The following is a 21,003-nucleotide window of genomic DNA, read 5'->3' as shown; positions in this document are numbered from 1 at the left end:
GATTTCTAACTTGGATAATGGAACTGTTTTACTTCACACATGCAGTGGAAATGAATGTACAGTGTGTGAATTTTTTTCTTCCTTTTTTCAAGAAAAGGAAGTCAAACTCCTGTAGTAGTACTGTTTCAACTGCCATAACTTGTAAAGAAAGTGGTAGTGTTTTCACGTTGGTGATGTTAAGCATGCACAAAAAGCAAAATTATGGCGGTAAAGCTTGTAGCTATAAAGTCAGTAAAGAGTTCTACTCAATCTCGGAAAAAAACTGTTAATTAGCCACAAGGACGGGAGTTAAAGATTATAAAAATTATAAGATTGTAATTAAATAGGGAGTGGGTGACAAGTAAGGAGAACAAAAAAAGTGTTGGAGATTCCAACAAAACATGGACTCGTTCCAATGCTGAGGAAGGCCTAAAAGGAAACCCTTGACTCACCCAGAAAAAGGGAGGTAAAGAGGCCCCCGAGGAAGGAAAAAAGTTAAAGGAGCCAAGAGGGGGAACACTGATAAGCTCAACAAACCCAAAGGGAGGAGGGATACAAGAGCAGTATGAGAAAAAAAGAGACAGATAAGAATGGACTTACAATTATCTTTCAAAGGCAGTTTAATCTTAAAAACGACAACATATGCTTCTCACAGAAAGAAGGAGGCCATTAGAAGGAAAATTATGTAGTTCAATCACAGATTTAGGTTCATACAGAGTAGATGTTCAGATAATCCTATGCAATATTAATATAACAGACTGTCTGTGATTTCAATATTTATTGATTGAGTTTAAATTTATTTAATCAGGGAGAAGACACAAAACAGTGTCACGTTTAAAAGAAACAGTTATCCTTCCTACGGCTTTGAAATCATTTGACTAATCGCCTGTGGAACAAGGCTAACACATTTAAATTTGCAATATATTGTGCAGCTGTAATATGTTTTAGTATATCAAGTACTGTGCAGGTGCATTCTGGTTGTCAACAGTTCAATAACTTCAATAGCCAGTTGGATGGACTCTCATTGCCCTTGGTAGTATTGTTGCGGTACTCAAAGCCAGTGGTGTACCTCTACCACTGAGTCATGTGGCACCCCTTCATATCAGTCTTCAGATTGCATCTTCCAAGTCTTGGTCCTGTCTCAGTTTCAGCTACATTTTCTTTCAGTCTTTGATTGGTCTCAGACATGAGCCCAATTGGACATGCTCCACTCACTCTGCCTGCAGTTTACATCTAGTAGGATCTTTGGAGCTGTCTGCTTTGGTCCATTTGTGACCAGCTTCTCAGGTTTATCTGGACAAACGGGATGTATATGCAGTTCAGTTTACTTGTATGTTTCTATTCACCTAAATCTGGTGGCAGTGCACCCAACCAGGGGCGCCGTATAGGGGGGGGAAAGTTATGACAATTCCAAGGGGCCCTGACCAACAGGGGACCCGCTGCAATTTTTTTTTGTTTTGTTCACAGAATTCTTTTTTAAAAATGGGGCCCTGTGAATTATAATATTAATTATACTGTGTTTTCTAAAATTGTTTTAGCAGTAAAAATTAAATGTTACCCCTCCCAAAAAGCACACATCCATATTTGCCCTGAACTCCCCTGGATCTGCATGAAATGGTTCATTCCTGCTTGGAGAGCTTGACAGTGACGTGTTCAGCAGAAGTCAGTGGAAAACACGAACAACTGTGGCTGTTACTATGCTGCTAAGAAAAATAATGAAATCAGGTTTTCAAAAAGTAGAGAGAGAAAAAAGTAAAAGTGTCAATTTGTAACCCAGTTTTCCTCTGAGAGGTGAGTAGACTATGTGAGATTATCAACCATTCAGCATAGTTAGCATAGCTACCAATGACAGCAGATAAACATTTTTCCTGTATTGATATGTTGTTTCTCCACCATTAGCACATGTAGTAGTGAGTGAATGAGTTGATTGACAGCACTAAGACCCTTCTACTGGTTCTGATTGGTTGTTTTGGCTGGAATGTTGCATTACTTTAGCCAGTAATAGTAATTCAGGGAGGAGGTGGAGGAGATTGATTGGTGGGGAGAGACATTTCAGTAATCTAAAACTAATGGAAAAAATGTAAGCAACCTGCTTGCATACTGCATGTGGACTGTTGCATGTAAAATTCATGAGCAATAAATATTGTGCTAGTATCAGTATTGAACCAAAGAAAGCAAAACAGTTGCAAGCCTTTAAAATTGTGACGCTTTTGATGGGTCAGATAGACTCAAGAAATTGTAACAGCAGCTACGTGGGGGGAGGAGGGCAATTTCATTTTTTGTTATGGAGCCCAAGATTCCTGGTGACGCCCCTGCATCCAACTGTAAAAATTACAACAAGCCAGTCAGGAGTGTTGCTATAAGTTAGCTACCTGATGAGCTGTCAATGGCAGCTTGTCGTCAAACATTTGCTCAAGTTATTTAGGATGGCCACAGATGACGGTGGATAAATAGTTTTCCTCTAACGCAGTGGTGCTCAATGTCGGTCCTGGAGGGCCGGCATCCTGGATGTTTTAGTTCTCTCCCTAGTGGTAGTAACAACCTCCTCAGCAAATCAATGTTCTCCTTAGGCCTTCTAATGAGCCATTATCTGATGCAGGAGTGTTAAACCAGGAAGAGAATTAAAACATGCCTCGAGGGCCGACTTTGGGCACCCCTGCTCTAACGGTCTCCACCAATAGCACATTGAACACATTGTGCGTACATGAGGTTGATTGACAGTGCAAAGACACTCCTCCTGACTTAAAATTTTCTGATCTGTCTTACTTACTAATTTATTAACTGTGGGGAACAGAGGAAATTTAGTAGAACAACTGGGCGGACTGTGACCGGGATCTGGATCACAGCAGGGTTAAGCTCAGTTACATCAAGAAAAGGCAGAGAGAAAAGCAGTAATGACTAAGTTCAGCAAGACATGACTCTGCAGCCTCATTCTGATTAACGCAGGCCTTGTAAAATAAGTCAAAGGCTGATTATTTCTGTGATCTGTCGGGCAAAAACATAGCTGGCAAAAGAAAGTCATGCTTTCTTGACTCTTTTGTGCCAATGTCCCCAATGAGTGACTTTTGAGCTTAGGGGAACATCCTGAAGTCTGCTTAAAATTTAACTAAGCAAAGACCTACAGTATATGTTTTGCGGACACCTTACGACAAACATAAAAACTACAACCAAAGAAAAATGGGAAGGTACACAAATAAACATGATTTCAGCTCAGTAGATCAAATCAGTTATGTATGCGTACATCAGCGTCCAGTAGAGAGAAGAACATCAGCGTCCAGTTGAGAGAAGAGAGAAAAACAAGTGCATAGGAAAGATGAGGAAGGAGAGAAGAGAAAGAAGCAAGAGGGTGCTTGCCTGGCACAATGAGTACTACTTGTTAGCCAGTGACAGTGTCAGGGATCGTGACAGGGTCCAGACGCTAGACACCAGCTGCAGTGCCTCGTAAATAGACTGCTGTCTCGCAGGGACATTTGCACAGCAATGGCTACACACACGCATGCACACGCCCACGCGCACACCCCGGCATGTGGGCACTTGCATATACTATGGCAAGCGTTCAGACAGACACTGACTGATTGTGTCTCCCAAATCTTGTAAAGACGGACAGTGAAGCTCTTTGTGTCTTTTAGGCTATAAAATCGCTCATAAAAAGAAGAAGTAGTCCACAAAGCTGAAGAATTTTAGGTGCAGAAAAACTTCAGGGATAATTATAAAAGATATACTACTAATTTTGAAAAAACAAACAAAAAACACAAAATTAAATGAAAAAGGGGCGTTAACCCAACAAACCTAATGTTAATGAGGAACCTACATCTGCCCTTGAGCACAAATAACTAGAAACAAAGTTAGCGTAGCAGAGGCTGAGAGAAAAGCTAGGCTGGACTGGGGGTGAAGGGGTTAAATAAGAGGGACAGATCCTGCTGAGGCAGCAGCAATATGTTAAAGTGCAAGGTTTCATTGTTGCAGATACAGAACAAAACTCCTTCCCATTAGTCACACTAGGCAAGTGAAAAGACTCTTCACGCTGGGTACCCCTTGCAGGACCACTAACCACAAAGTTAAAAACCCTTGTAATTAGTTAACAGCTTCTTTGATTGTTTGCAGATTTTCAACACTAAATGACATTGTAGCATTGTACACTAAAGTGGCCCAATGTGAATTCATATGCGAAGGTCAACAAGTCTGAATTCATGCTTCTTCTGTTCGAGTGACCATGAAGGGGGATTTTATTTTCAAGACTTTCTCCATTTTTCTATCCTTCTTCATCTCCCTGTGCAAGCCTCCCACACCACGCTACACTACCCGTTATCTCTAGAGCTCAGGGAGGAGAAGAGGCAAGCATACCCTCACTCCTGTCAAAGCAGGGCTGAAACACATTCATCATAATTATCATCATTCCCGCACATTATCTCCGCATAGCTTCACTGAAAACAACTGCAAAGCAAGCAGTGGAACAAGAAAAACAAAAACAAAACAACAACAACGGAACAAACCAAGCGCGTAAACAAAAGCATTATAGGAGAAGATGCAGTGGATCTCTAAAGTGTACACACTACTGTTAAAATGTCGGACTTTTACGTCAAAAACCTAAAAATCTGAACATGAAGAAAATCTTTTTTCACATCTAATGTGACATACATATTGGAAAATTCATCTGAGGAGCAAAAAATGCATTAGGGAAAAAATAAGAAGTTAGGTTCCAGTTCCAACTTGCTAATCTACTACAGTGAGCCTGTGTGACATCAACCATCAGAACTTGCCCAGTGCAGCCAAGAGTTTTGCGACCTCCTCGATTGTACGACGGACCGTTCAAATAACGGTCCCAGCCAGATGGTGGCGCCAAACACAAAGCCAACACATGAAGAGTAAAAGAAGAAAAGCAACAAAGCGTGTTTCAAAGTACAACAACGAGGATCGATATGCTGGTTTCCCCCCTCATTGTGGATAATTTATCTATGAAGGACACTGATATAAAAACATTACTAATATTATGGTGAGAAACTATTTCAGCCTTTTGTTTCAGTTATCTTCTATGAGCCTGTGTTGAAAATTTTATATTTTTTTGAGTGGAATGAGATTGTTTTGCTGAGCTAAATAGGGGCAGGTGCTTGTCCAGGGACCAAGCAGTTTATGTCCACGGACATGGTCAGGTTTGTCAAGCCCTTAGGTGTGAAAACCTTTCAAGTAATACTATGGTGAAGCACCTTTTGATTCAAATGCAGGGTAATAGATGTCCACATCTTGGCTTGAATGCATTTGCTCACTCTACGTGGCAGAAGTTTACCAAATCTAACAGATGGCCTCTGAACCACAGCCCTCTTCAGGTTACCCCACAGACATCTCATGGGATTTAGTTTGGACTTTTGTCTGTTATTCCAAAACTATTTCTTCCTGGTGAAGCCACTCTATTTTTAATTTGGGTGTATATTTGTACTCAGAGATACAAAAAATAAGCTGTCATTTGTTTTTATCCTCAACTTTCTAAGGTTTGAATCAAAATGTTTAGGTTTTTTGATTCACTGTTTCGACAAAAACAGTTCCGTCAAAAAAAAATAAAATAAATTAAAACAAAGCAAAAAAAATCCATCCCAAGATCATGATGCTGCCACTACCATATTTTATTGCGATTGTGGTGTTCTTTAGTGATTAATATGTTCTTTATTTCTTTATACAATATTGTTTTTGTGCCCAACATGCCTTCTAGAATTGTGACCCAAAAATTTAAAACTGGGTTTCTTTAGACAGCATTTTTTTCTACAAGTGAAATTAAGACTGGGTGAATTCTTTAAAAGAAAACAGTTTTATCCTCACACCCTGTTTCTTTGTCTAGACATATGGAGAACACGGGAGAATGCTGTCACATGTAGAACACAACCGATTCTTGGCAGAGAGTTTTGGAGCTCGTGAAGTGTTGCTGTCGGGTTTTTTGGCAGCCTACTTGATTAGTTTTAGACTCGTCTAATGTTTTCTCCATATTTTTTTTTTCCCATTACAGATATTGTTAAAACATGTTGGTCAAATTGAACAAGTACTTAAACCTAAGTCATTGAGTTTAATTGATTTAGGCTTACCTGTATATACCACTAAAACAGAAAATAAATTTATTTTGTAAATTTCCCCGAACCCTCCATTACATCTAATAAGATGCCAGATTTGTTATACATTTATTGCAACTCTTGATCTTTAATTTGGGGGGAGGGGGGGGGGGGGGGGTAGTTGCAAAAAAAAAAAAAAAAGTTTTTTAATTAAAAAAAATTACATTTATCACAGTAAAATATTATAAATCCCAGAATCTGAATACCAAAAGTAACTGCTCACATAAGAGGCACATATGTTCACTCAGACCTCTCTCTAGCTAATATATTTCAGTTCTCTGAAGAAAAAAAAAAAACAACCCCAAACAACAGACATTTGATCCTTATTAAATCAAAATGGAGCATGAAATGCCGGGTGATCAGGGCACAAAGAGACCCAGCATTGTTTGTTTGTTTTGATTACTGCAATCCGACGCAGCAGTATGCTGACATCTCCACGTTAACTCAGCGAAGCTCTGAACGTCCCGTGAGGCAGGTGGTAATGTTTTTGCTGGCCAAACGTTCGGCAATAACAAAACAACAATTACCATTCATCATTCTCTCATTTCCCCTCTCATTACTGCAGTTACCATCAGCACCAGGTAACGAGAATATGTGGCATGCAGCCTAATGTGATTTACAGTGATGAATGATGTATAGAAAAGCATGAGGCCAGTAATGAGCCGCACAATATAAACCATATCGCACTGGAAAAGTGGTGTGTGCCACTTTTTTGTTTTTTTATTTGTTCAATGGTTGAGGGTTTTGCTGAATGTAAAGCATATAAGTTGAATATTGTTAAGCAAAACATTAATAATTAAGCAAAACAACAAATTAAAGTATATGAAAAAACTGAAATTATACAAATAGTGTACACTTATTTTTAAAAACATAATTTTATCCTAATAAAAATGTGTGTGCGTGGATGTGCATTCAGTCCCCATTTATTCAGATACCCCTAAATAAAAGAGCCCTCCTGTATGTGATTCAATCTCAGCGTGAATCCAGCTGTTCTCCAAAGGCCTCAACGGTTTGCAGAGAAGTTTAAACACGCGTGATAGAGCAGTATCATGTTGCTTGGAGGTTTTTCCTCAGCATGAACAGGAAAGCTAATCAAGAGCTAATGTTTTGATGGATGGCGCTCAATTCAGGACATTCTTTGGAGAAAACCTGTTAAGAGGCTGCAGACGTTTTGAAACCGAAGCGGAGCTTCACCTTCCAGCAGAACAATGACCCTAAACACACAGCCTGACCTATAAACAGAACTGTTTGAATCAAATTTTATTCAGGCATTACAATGGCCCAGTCAAACACCACATTTAAGCCAAATTTAATATTTGCAGTAAGACATGACCACAAACGCTTCCTTTTTCATTGCAAGAGAGGAATGGACAAACGTTTCAGTCTTCAAATGTACAAAGCTGGTAAATGGATTCACTTTAAAGATTTGAAACAGAATAAAGATATTCTGCAAAGTATTGATTTATGGAAGGATGAATATAGATGCACACTTTTCAGACTTTTTTAAACTTGGAAAGCATGCTAAATTTTACTTTCACTATACAATTAGGTACTAATTTGTGTTAGTCTATCACCTAAAATAATTTCCCTAGACCTGTATACCAGGCTAGGTATGAGCCTTTACATCCAAGTTTTTAAATGCGAAGGCATAGATCTTGTAAATCTCTTATTGTCACACAAAGTGTCTGCTGAAATATATTAAATTATTCCTGTTAAAAACTGACATATATGAATAACTATCGTAAAGCTACTGTCTAACCTAAGAATCGCTTTTTGTCTTTACATCCATTCTGACAAAGTTGGTGCTCCAGTTTGACTTAGGAAAAATTAAAAGAACAAACTGAAAAAGAGTTAAAAAATTTGACTCACGCCAGTCTTGTCGCAGAGCCGCAGGGTGTTGAAGGAACCCACGGCAAACACTTCTCCATCTGGGGCCCAGGACAAGGAGGTGATGGGGTAGTCCTGGGAAGTCGACGAGTGAAGTAGACGTCCGAAGCTGTCCCAAACCTTTGGAGGGAGCGCAAACTTTAGAACACAAAACAACAACCTGAAAAATAGTAAACTTTCCAAAGGTTGGGGTATATTATAAGCTGTAATGTTCCCATTTGTTTGTTCTGCAGTGGAGAAAGGTTCTCAGTATGTGTGGCTTTTATTAAATGTTTACTTGCACTGAGCTCAGTAACCTTCGTAATTAATTAAGGGAATAAACTTGTTGCCTTTCACATACTGCTTCATTATGTAAGCAGGTACAGTTCAGGTCACGGAATGCATTGTTGATTTTACTGGGAGCTTAATAGGACTAAAATTGATATTCAGTGTGTTGCTCAAATTATAACGGATCATTTGGCAAAGTTTCCAGCGCTGTTAAAAGTTTTCAGAGCATCAAATAATGTTGCACAAAAAAAAAATACAAACGAGTTCTCACATAATGATTTACTTTATTTGTGGGGAAAAAAAACTATGAAATCCAGCCCTTCCTTATGTGAAAAATAGGGACAGTATCCCTGATAACTGGGTGTATCATCCTTGGCAACAACAACTGATAACTGGCGACTTTAACATCAATATGGAGGAATTTCAGTCCATACTTCTTTGTAGAATACCTTTATTTCAACTTGGAGGGTTTTAGAGCATGAACGTGTCACAGCAGCTCTGTCACATTTAACTCCAGACTTTGGATAAACCACTTTAAAAAACCTTAATTTTGCTCTCTTTTTTTAGCTGCTTAGAGGTGAACTAGCCAGATCAGATGACTCTCGGCACACCACACGAAGCAGGAAAATCTCATAAGATTATCTTTAAAGACATCATAAGCGTCCTTAAGATTGTCAAAGGGGAAGATCGAATCAAAAATTTGCCTAATTATCTTGCTGTGTAAACCAGGCTAAAACCAAGCATGATTTTATTGCGCCAACAGTTTGATGCCATTCTCCGACTGTGCTTCTAACATGAACGTTATAACCAAGTAGGGGATTGAATTCCAGGGTAGTGAAGGCTCTTTAAAAGTTTCAAGGATTTATATACATACATCTCATGAGACGAGAAAATATGACGTACTGAATAGTTCACTGAAACAAGATGAGATTTTAGAAACTTTAAACTGAGGTATTCACTGTAGAATATTCGGTTTGTTTAATTCAAAGGTGGTCCTAATCTATTTTTTGTGTTTTTACAAATAAAGGAAAGGTTTCACAAATTTAAAGCTGTGTTTTAAAGCAGCCCTGATCAGTGCAGGTCCATTTCAGGTCTGATTAGTCTAAGCATTTTAAATTTTACACTGGAGATAATCAAAGCACACCAGACACATTATAAACTGTTATATGTGACTTTAAATAGTATCGACAGGAAACCACAAAGCAAATGAAGACATTTTTAGTTAGGGGCTAACAGTTAGCCATTCACAGTGATCTCATTGTGGTCAGACATTATTTCTATCCTGTCTGTCACTCTGTGCATTTGTTTGTTTTTTTTAAAAAAAAAAAAACAAATGTTTTTGTTAAACATTTGTTTTTGTTAAACATTTGTTTGTTTATCAAAAAGCTGCCACATAAACAAGAGGTTCAGGCATTTTCAGTGTCAACCAGCTCCACAAAGAGTTTACATTAGCTGACTCAGTCAAAAATAAATAAAAAAAACCTACATCCTTCCTCACTTCAAAATAAGAGTCCGAAAAGCAGATGCCGTGTCATCACTGACACAAACTGACATATGTCACCACATCACTCCCTGAATTTGTGAAGCCAGGTTGACCTTATACAAGTCAAGCAATGCTGACCTTCAACAACTTTGTATCTCCTCTGTATTGGTCAGAAGACATGGAAACGATAGGATGAGATAGATAATCCATGAAAAGAAAAGAAATTAAGCTCTTCTGCCTCCTGCCTGTGGCCCTGCTGCCATCTGTAAAAATACATCATTCAGTCAGAAACAAAAAATACAAACTGGGAGGAAGGTGTTAGCCCCATTAATCTTACTTCTTTCTATATGCGCTGTTAAGCTAGTTCTCCACAGTGGAGCCTGTCATGAATGTGAAGGCTAGTTAGCATGGCCACGAATGACGGTGGATAAACAGTTTTTCTGTGACAAAAGTCAGACAAAAGTTGTTTCTCCGCCATTAGCACAGGACGTAAGCAGGACGTACTAGAGCCTGATTGACAGCGCTAAGACACTCCTCCTGGCTTTGATTGGCTGTTTCTGATCAGCAGTGGTGCATTTCTACAGATGGCAGTAGGACCAAACGGAGGAAGTGAAGGAGATTGATTTTTTCACAGATTATCTGTCTCATATTATAGTGAAAATAGTGACAATTTTAACATGTAAAAAATAAAATAATAATATTTTTTTATAAAAGTTACATATTGCTGCTTTCAAAGAGTAAATGACTACTAGGGTGTCATGAGACCAAGTGACACGTCTCATGATATCAAAATACTCAAACAGTAATATCGAGTTAATGTGACTTCTTATTGTCCAGACATTGAAATGTCTGCTTTAAGCTTGAATCTCTCATACTTTGATGTAAGAAATGTTGTAATTCTTGAGTTTTGTTGGCAGACTTGACAAAAACATGAAGGAAGTATCAACCTCTTACAGGTAGGTCGTTAAGAATGCTTAAGTTAGGATCTCCTTCCTAGCATCCTATCCACACTAATCTAAAGAGCTATTTTACTATTTTTTATGCGGCTGAACCTGTACCATCTATAGCCCTGCTTAATTAGCTGGGGGTACACATTATCAGTGACTTAAAGACAATATTTTTGTCTATTTTTATGAAAATTGGGGTGAAAATGTGAAAATCACAAACCTTATATTTACAATCTTCTCCACCCGACAGGATGAGGTCATTGACTGAATTCCAGTCCACCTTTAGAACAAGTCCATCATGAGCCTTCCACTAAAAAGAGACACCAAGACAATTTTTTTTAGCCAGACACTATTATATCATCCATACAATATTTCTTGGCTGTAATTTTACCAGAACAACTAAAAAGAATTGATCAAGTTTGCTTGCACTTTGTCCAAAGAAAACATTCGAGATTAAAAACAAGAGAAACTGTCATGGTCTTAAATCACTAAACTTTTATGAAGTTTGGTACATTTTAATGTATCAATCAGTCTACAGATAATATTCAATTCGAAAAATCACAGGCAAATCCATGAATATGTGTCATTGCCTTGGAAAAGACTTTAAAGAGGATCTTTCAGGGTTCTCTATTAATGTTGATGGTGCTTTAGTCTCAGAGGGGGTGTGAGGGAGAGGTGATGAAGTGGCACTTTTCAATGTGTGTGTGAATGTGCTTGTACTCGTACGTCTGGTAATGGCCAAGAGAAAGCAAAGCACACATTAAACCCTCCCCTGTTTATCTAAGGTCCCATGTGCTGTTCAGCATCAAGAAGAATAATAAACAAACGCATACATGAACAAGAAAAATTCTCCCAGGTGTGTAAGGTCATCTATAGAGTAATACTTTAGCAGTGCATGTGCATGGTCATTAATTTACTGATCCATCAGGGGAGGCTGAAACTTTGCTGCAGCAAAGAAAGACGTCTATTTATTTTCTCGCTGCACAGCGTAGAAAGCTGGACAGAAAGTCTAACAACTCCACTCAAGCTCCTGAAAATCCATTATTGGACAAATGTACCGGTTTAACACTGCTGAATATTCACTCTTGTACATGATGTTAACCTAAATTTTTTAAATAAATTTTATTCACAGCAATAAAAGCAATGTGTGTGAGTGTGAGTGTGTGTGAATAAAAACTTGCTGAAATAAATCTGAAATAAAAAATAAATATAAAAAGAGCTATTGTTTTTCTACTTGTTTATTTATTTCACTAGCATGGAATAACTTCACTAAATAATTCCCACAATTCATAAAAAAAAAAAAAAGTTGAGTATTTGGGAACTTCATCTTGGAAGAAAGTAACACTTTCTGAAATCTGAGCAATAAATATGCTACTTCTAAAACTGCAGTTTGTGCATAAATACACAACAGTTTTTCTAATGCCTACGTTTCTTTCTGCAACTGGTCACAGTGTCGAACATTTGTGTAAATTATGGGGATTTTATGTGGAAAAAACTCAAGGTATTGTTCTGCATCACTGTAAAGGCGGTAGAAAGTTATGCTTTTCAAAATGTCAAACACATAAAATCTGAAAAGAGTGGAGGGCATTTTTTTCAACCACCTTTACTCTGGCACATTAAATTAAATTTAGTGCCACAAATGGGCTTCAAAAAACAGCTAATCTTTAAATATTATCTGTGTTTTATTCAATCTATTAATGTCTCAGATGTTTGTTTGAGAACATTTGGAAATAAACAGCATTGGAAAGACCAAGGAACATAACTAATTTGTGAGATCCAAAGCAGAGTTAGGTTATAAAACAATAGCGCCAAACATTTTACAGGGCACACTGTAAAAAGTGCACCACTGCTCGTCAACAAAAGCCAATCAGAGCCAGGAGTCTTAGTGATGTCAATAATGCCTGAGTACATGTCGCTCAACTAAACGTTACAGGAAAACTGTTTATCTACCATCATCAACATAGCGACAGTTTTAAAACGTATGTAGAAAAACAGTTACATACTACTTTACTTTAACCTAATACAAAAGCAAGCCACATGTTTCAGATTTTAATTTGTAAAAAACAAAAAGTGCTTGTAAAAAAGTTTAAAACCATGACTACTTTTGCAGTGCACTGTTTCTTTTCTTTTTTTTACTGCTCTCTTTTAAAAAAACAAAACATAAAACCACAACAACTAATTTTTTCATTTGATAAAAATAAACAAATGGCTGTAAACCTGAATGACTTTGGTGCTGGGTTGCAGAGGTTTGATGATTAGCTGCCTTCTTGATGTGTAGAGTATTCTGTCAGAGTCCGGACCCCAAGCAACCGAATAAACAGGACATCCTGGAGAAGACGCAGACATACAGACACAAAGGATTTCATCCCAAATCACAAATACTGAAAAAAGTACCAGGCTTTTAACACATGCAGACTTTTTACTTTGTTAGGACGAGGAAGCTCTCCCTCCTGTCTCCAACTAGAACTGATTGGCCCTTTCAAACAACATGACATTTTCTCTGAGATTTCACCTCATTCGGTCTTTCTGCAGCACACTTTACAGGAAAGCCAGCTGAGAAAATCAGTCTAACTTTCACATTAAAAGCGCGTGTGTGCACGCACACAAAAACGCAAGCTCGAGGGAACTTTCTTGTGAGCTTGTTTTGCTAACTTTGAGGAAACCAAAAGCCACTTAAACGAAGGTTAGGAGTTAAATTTAGGGTTCCTATTAGAATCTGGTTCAGGTTAGAGCCAGACCTCCTGGTTTTTAAAAGGTAAGGATAAGAGGTTATGGAAATGCATAAAGCCTATTATGTCCCAATTTATGTTAGTGTTAGACAAGAAAGTGTATGTATGTGTGTGCTTCAATTTGAGTTGTGGCTACACACGTGTGAAGGGGAGGGGTGACTGACATTTAACCTCACTCCAGGTGCGTGCGGTTTCTCAAAAATGCCAACTGGTCACGTGAGCTGAAAATCTGACGGAGTCGATGAGAGGAGTTGAGACAAGTTCCTCTCCCCCTCCCTCCCCTCCCCTCCACGCCCCATCTCGCTCAGTTCCAACCTCTTCCTAGAGCTCGATTTTAAAATGGGTCAAAGCAAGCCAAAGAGAACAGCCCACTCCTGCACTTTCTGCATGTCTGCGCGCGCATGGGAGTCTGTGAAGAGAAGCAACACCTGCAGCGATCTCGGTGCCATGTGGCAGGCTGTGTGTGTACGCTACTAAATCTAGGTGCTCTGCAAATCTGACAGTCACCGAGCCACTTGGACTCAAAAAAAACAAACCAATGGGGAAATTGTTCTTTAACCGTATATTGCCATTTCTCTGCCAAGATTTTTTTTTTTTTTACAACTCCTGTCATCAATCAGGGGTGTACCATGCGTTTCTCAAAGCATATTATATCCACCGATTTTCTTTTATTGTCCATCCCATGATTAAAAAACTGAATATTTAATAAGTCAAGCTACATAATGAATCAATTAAGAAGCAATGACGAAGAGAGGAGCATGTCTTTATTGGTTTTTAATAAAAACTATAAAACTTTTTTAACTTTAAGGCATTTTTTAATAAAAAAAACCACATGACTGGAGAAAATCGCTCTGCTCTCATTCATCTCAGCTCGCTTTCAAACCAAAAGACCTAACACATGCACACAACCACGCACCGATCTTTCTGTAACGACATGGTTGTGCAGCGTGAAATAAACGAAATTGGTTACTTTTCAGTGTGTAGTACGCAATTCGGTAACAGTCTAATATTGATTAAAAGGAAAGTGAGCAGATAGCGTCACAAAAGTGAGTTATATACACAAATATGGCTGATTTACTGAAAAAATGTGGTGCTACTTAGATTTAGGCTGCGGTGTAGGACTCTGTGTCGCTTGTTGAAGCTCAGCAGTAAAGACAGATGAAGCTTATCTGTCTGCATATGGTAATAAAATATTTTTTCACAGCAGAGAAAAACCAAGAAACAGCGACTCTTATTAGTTCAAATACTCCTGTGATTGACATTTATCACAAGATCTTCTGTTTTTATTTGCAAATAGCTGCAACTCAAATACAGCAGTTGAACTTTTTCACGTTTGTTACCCCATTTGCACCACGAGCTTCATTATATGGAGATTTCCTGAGTAGCACAATTGAAACTAGTGCGTTATTGTGAAACAGGAGGGTAAATGTACTTTTTTTATTTTTACGGTTTTCTCAAAAATAAAAATCTGAAAAGTGTGTCATGCATTTGTGATAAACATTACTCAAAACTTTGTAGAACCACCTTCAAGTGAAGTTACTACTACAGCAAATATTTTGGAGTACATCTCTACCAGCTTAGTAGGTGTAGGTTTAAGCAAGAATAGTATTTACCAAAGATTCTTAGGTCTGGACTTTTACTAGTTCGTTCTAACATATTTAAACAAAACATTTGTATTATAGCTCTGGCTGCATGTTTAGGGTCATTGTCTTGACTCAAAGCTCATCTTCGCCCCAGTCAATCCTCCATCCCTGAAGAAGAAAATAACTCCCACAGTATGATGCTGTCACCACAGATGTTTCATGTGTGGGTGGTGTGCTCAGGATGATCTATTAAGTTTTCCTATCCCACACGTAATGCTTTGCACCTAGACCAAACAAAAATCTGATTTTGGTGTCATCTGACCAAAAATAGCGTCTAGCAAAACACAGCTGATTAGCTTTCTCGCTAAAGCAATTATTTTCAGCAATTAAGTCAAATGCTACCGTTTTCAAATCGACATCATGGGTTTAAATTCTCTGTTAAAGAGGCATATTAAAAATAAATCGTTTCTTCTTTCAGTAGCAAAGCATCTTATTTACAGACTCCTCTTCCAGTCTGTTAAGTCTCCGATTAGTGTGATAAATGGCTAGGCTGATGTGGCTCTGGTAATTGTGAGAAATTAGGTTTAACATTTTGCTCAATCCTGACGTAATTATAATTTGTTTGTATATAAAAAGGCTTTCTGAAGCTTTACCTTGGCTCACTAACGTGGAACGCAGCATTCCACTCTTTGACCAGATCTTGATTTGTCCATCTTCTCCCGCTAAGTAAATAATAATAAAAAAGTGAATCATAGGACAGCTGATATGACTGAGTTTATGTTTTATGAAGATTAAAAGTCCATTTTCGAAACAGAAATGTGTCCGTGATGCCTCCACCTGTGATTAGAGCAGTTCCGTCGTAGTTCCACCTTCCAGCCAAAACAGCCCCTTTGTGCGCTTCCACACTCTTCTCGATGCGTCCCATTTTGGAAACCAGGTGGAACTTTCCTGTTAAAAAAAAGAAAATCACTCAGTAGAATACTTATGAGGATAAATGGTATTATAAAAAAGATGAATAGATCTATTGCATTGTTATTGTATCAAACAGATGGAAAAGAATAAAAAGGAATGGACAAAAATTTTAATTCAGTAAAGGCAAAATCAAAAACACACCTAATAAACATGGTTAACCCTTTCATGCATAGTGGTCACTACAGTGGACAGCTTTCTAAAAGCCATTTTCTTGTGCCTCCTGTGGATTTTTATGTTATAAATGCACACAGACCACTGAAGTGGACGCTAATGCATCATAAAATATACCATCAACTACTGGCCATCAGCTGCAAATGCAAGAAATTATTTTTGTTAAATACAATATGGCCGACAGACAAAAAAGCATGAGAACCGACCCAGTCCCTCCTTCTACTGTAGACGACTCTTGCAAGTAAAAAAAATATTGTGACATCAGATAACCCCTAAGGAACAATACTACTGATGTATTTTTCAAATAACAACTTTGTATTTGGACAAAATTACAATTGATCACATAAAAATAAAACATAAAAAAAAATTATTTTTATAAAAAATTTTCCTACCTTTTTTATGCCTTAAGAAAAGAATTTTAAAAAATGGAAAAAAAATTCTGACACAAAGGATCATAATTCATGCATCAGAGGGTTTTAAGAACAAGGCCACATTTCCCCGATCGGCTACATTGCAAAGTTAGAACAGGAAGCAAATGAGTACAACCAAAAGGTTTCTGCTGGTTGAACTTAAGCAATTTTCTGTTCCCCAGACATGACAGGGTGATCAGGCATGGAGACTGCTATTGAAGACACATACCCAACATGTACTTTGTGGTGGTGTATATTAAAAATTCTGAATGTAATATGTAATTTCTGGTAGCCTATAATTGCAAATCAGCATGCTGTAGCTCTCTACCATTTCTAAATTTGGAAACCCCAACAAAAGTGTATATTACTGATGCTGCAGGTAGTCCCTATGTACACTCAAGACTTTAAACTGAATTTGTTAGGTGCATCTTTTAGTCTTTTGGCAATAGGCTAATAGCATCTCATTACATACAAATTTATCTATGAACTTCATGTTCATATACATTCACATATGACCCATAATACCATCTTAAAAGCCTAAGATTTGGAGTCTGTAGTGCTGTAGAGGTCACAATCTATTTGATGTTTAAAAGAATAGGGACAATCCTTGTGTTTTTCCTCAAAATCACATCCATATTCTTGGTGCAGGAAGTGTAAAATTATCTTTTACAACAATTTAGTGATCCAAAAGGCTCCGAGTAAAAATATCCTCAACCCTCAAACTCTTCCACATTTCGTCATGCCAAAATCCCAAATATCAATGTATTTGATTGGGATTAAATGTGTCACAACAAATTGCAAAATTGTGAAGTGGAAGGAAATTCATAGTTTTTTATTTTAATAAGGATTAAAAAAACATTTTTTTTTAGTAAATTTCCCTTCCTCTAAGATCCCTTAAGAAACTCACAGTGGAATCAACTGAATTCAACAGAGAGCAAAATGGTTAGTTGAGTTGACCCGTACTGAGTTGACAGTATAAATGCATATGTTCTGTGAAGGGCTCAGATGTTTGCTAAAGAACGTTAGATATCTAAAAGCATCACATTCAGGACAATCCTAGAAGCCTGTGAGAAGCTTCGGAAGTCTTGGGACTGGTGCAAAGATTCACCTTTCAGCAAAACAACAATCCTGATTAAACAATCCACAGCTAAAACAGAATGGTTTAGATCCACAGACATTTCTGCATTAGGGTGGACCAGTCAAATTCTCAACCAAAACTCCACTCACAGACACTCTCACTCTAGCCTGATTGAGCCTTTCTTCCTTTGCAAAGAAAAAAAAAAAAGGGGGGGGGGGTTAGTCTGTACTATGTGCAACACTGGTATAGATATACCCAACATGAAGTTGTTGTGTTTCTACAAAGAACTGACTCAGGACCCTGGGTGCAAAAGAATGCCAAACTTTTCAGGCTTTTGGGGGATACAATTTTGAAAACTATCATTTTTATTCCACTTCACAACTGTGCACAATTCTCCATCACCTAAAACAACCTAACAAAAAATATTGACCTTCTTGGTTTACGGAGTGACAAAATACAAACACGTTTAAGGGGTATAAATAGAGAACCTCTGACAAAAAATTTTGATTTACATAATATTTTAAAGAAGCGTGAAGGTTTGGTTCACCTTTTTCACATTTTTAGCAGTATCCTCAGCAAGCTAGTATTTGTGCAATTGCAAAATGACAAAGACTACAAGAAAGTTGCAAAAGTGAATCGTAACAGGGATGAATCATAACTTGTCTCTGGTTTGCCAGAGAAAATTGCTGCTTCAGTTTGTGGGTGCGTTTATGCAACCCTACACTGTCATTAGAGATGTGACCACACATTGCCTGTCATAAAAGTGCATCCACACGCTTTGTGTTTGCATGTAATATAGAATGAAGAAGAGATACGCAGAGTCATGTAACCTTGGTCTTGTAGGCAACTGTGATCGATGTCACCAGATTTAGTGATAGTAATGAATATAAAACGCACTGCGCGCAAGTGCCGCTATGAATATAAGATGAAACATATTTGGTAAGACAAAAAAAAAGAGAGTTACAATTTAAGAACTTGAGTCACAACTGAGAGCTCTGACTAAAACCCATGTACTAATATTTGTCTTGTACCAACTCAAAACAGATTCTAATTTTCAGAAACAAAGCTATACAGCCTGCAAGAGAAATTTTAAAGAACATAAAGACTCACCGTCTGTGCTGGTGAGGGCAGAAATCTCTGGCTGGGTTTGCTTCTTGGCACCAACGGTTTTGGGGAACCAGTGTAGATCAACGGGGTACATGTCATCTGGCAGTCGGACCACCAGGCCGGTTTCATTGGTGAGCAGGTTCCATTTGAGGATCTGATGGTCCTCACTGCAAGAATACAGCTCATCTGCTGTGGTCCAACCAACGCAACTGACAAGCTCCTTATGTGAAATGCTGTTAAGAACAAACAACCCGAGTACGTTATTAGGATTTGAGTGAATGAGTGGCTAATTTGAGGAAACAAACCGACTTGTTTATTTGTTTTTATTTAAAGGTTTTTATTTGGACCACAGATAAAAACCAGAAAAAAAACTATACAGAGTTTTACTGGATAGCAGAGCCTATCTAATTTATTATATATGTCATTATTATGCAGAACACGAATGCCTGAGACTTGAAATATTTACGAAACAAATATTTCGTCCAGGCTATTCATTGTGATAGCAAAATATCAAAGAGTGATACAGCAACAATAAGTGTGATTTTCTATGTTGTGTGGCTCTAAGACATGGATAGAAAGACAATGTGGATAAGATAACTACATCTTCTTTTCTCTTGTTTTAAACTTGCTGAATGCCAGTGAATATACAGACATATATTTTAGGGTTTCTACATGTAGGCTATAGGCTAAATTTAAGACCTTTTACACTACATGTACAGTAACCTTCTTAGAACCTTTTATTGATGGGTTGTGTGCAATTGTTAAAGCCCATTAATTCAACATAAACCCAGTAAAATATACACTTTTTATGACATGGAAGCTAACAAGAATGTTTTGATATATTTACCCATAGAAACTGAAACAGGCAAGTTTAAAGGGAATATTTTTTCAGGTGTTAAAAAACGGATAAATGTTTGCCTGCAGATTCCTTACGACAGGGCTGTATAGTACCCTGAATCAATGGCCTTACAGATTTTTGTCAAAGTGTAACATTTCCTAAAATACTCACACAGAACTACAGCAAGTTAAAAAATAACATTGCCAAACGACTTCTCAATTAATTAATTAGTTAATTAAAATTCAGTTAAAGAGACAACAAATCAACTAATGTTCGACTTAGATGATTGGCTTACTAATGTACAAATTGTATACTGGTTATACAGTAGGCTGTACCTATTTTAAAGGCCTAATTTTGATTAAATTTAAAACTTTAAGAAACAATACAACAATACCCTTTGCTTCAGTTTGCTACCATTTGAATCAGAGGGTCTAAATTATACTTCTTTAGTAGCATGCTTATTGTAAAAGACAATATTTTTATGCATGACTAACTATTGAATCTTTACATTGTTATGAAATTATATTTTAATAGATAAACATTTGCAGAAGTAACGTTTATAGATATATCTTGAATCATGCTCTCTGAAAAACAGTATAAATAATGGAAAATTATGATGTGTCATCCGGTGCGCACATTTCTGCTCGAAACAAACTCAAAAACATATAAATATAATAACATCACATAAAGGATATGTTTTGGTTCCTTCAGCAACGACGTCTTCAGCCTCATTTTTACTCTGTTGTATCCTAAAGGAACAAAAAAACACAAATGATAGTACTACTGATAAACAGATACAGACCATATGAAGCAGTTAGCTCAGCGAAGCTCTGAAAGTAACAAAGTGCACGAATAAAGGCATCAACATACCCTGTTAATACAGTAACACAGCCGTTTGTATGCGCCGACAGCCCTAACGATGAAGGAGGTGTGCAGTTGCTAAGGTAGCTGTCACCGTTGCTAACGTGTATCCTGCTGGTAACCGTCTTCAGAGACGCACGGCCATCACTGTGACGCTATCGAATTTACTGCAGGACAGTAAACGCCACACGTGTTGTTCAAAAATAAAGCGATAAGTCAATGCAGTACATAGCAGTCCTATCCTTTACCGAGCAGTAATATTTACGAAACGGGCTAACTTTTGGTAGCCATATAATCAAGAGGAGAAAAAAGCTTTGAAGAAAAAGTGTGCTATCGCGAGAGTTATACCTCACGTCTCCACACTCTGACATTTTCATATATTTTAAAAATATAGATACGTTTTATTAAGTAATTCCACCTAATTACGCCGAGACAAATGTCTCTCTTGCGTTATTCGCTTGTTCAGTAAGTTTGATGCGTTTTCATATGCATATATATTAAAACTGTTCTGAGAGGCGGGTCTAACTGTAACCAAGCAACCGTTTGAATATTCCAGAAAATAACACACTAGGTTTTAATCTTTACTCTTCTTAAGT

General features: G+C 37.6%; 1 protein-coding gene across 1 annotated transcript in view; it reads right to left on the bottom strand.

Annotated features, from left to right (window-relative positions):
* ift80 (intraflagellar transport 80) overlaps window positions 1–20,732 on the bottom strand; it is a 54,678-nt gene extending 33,946 nt beyond the window's left edge. The window contains exons 1-8 of the mRNA XM_023351665.1: window positions 20,417–20,732; window positions 20,242–20,295; window positions 18,712–18,933; window positions 15,808–15,918; window positions 15,624–15,692; window positions 12,876–12,985; window positions 10,879–10,968; window positions 7,944–8,081 (exon numbers count right to left, since the gene is read on the bottom strand). Of these exons, the coding sequence (XP_023207433.1) occupies window positions 7,944–8,081; window positions 10,879–10,968; window positions 12,876–12,985; window positions 15,624–15,692; window positions 15,808–15,918; window positions 18,712–18,933; window positions 20,242–20,278 (777 nt within the window). The 5' untranslated portion in view covers window positions 20,279–20,295; window positions 20,417–20,732. The remainder of the gene's footprint in view (window positions 1–7,943; window positions 8,082–10,878; window positions 10,969–12,875; window positions 12,986–15,623; window positions 15,693–15,807; window positions 15,919–18,711; window positions 18,934–20,241; window positions 20,296–20,416) is intronic.
* Between the last annotated feature and the right edge of the window lie 271 nt (window positions 20,733–21,003).

This window comes from Xiphophorus maculatus, chromosome 18 (genome assembly GCF_002775205.1).
Source record: "Xiphophorus maculatus strain JP 163 A chromosome 18, X_maculatus-5.0-male, whole genome shotgun sequence".
Taxonomy (NCBI): Eukaryota; Metazoa; Chordata; class Actinopteri; order Cyprinodontiformes; family Poeciliidae; genus Xiphophorus; species Xiphophorus maculatus.
Note: the sequence above shows the minus strand (reverse complement) of the source record. Positions and strands in the feature narration are given on the sequence as shown.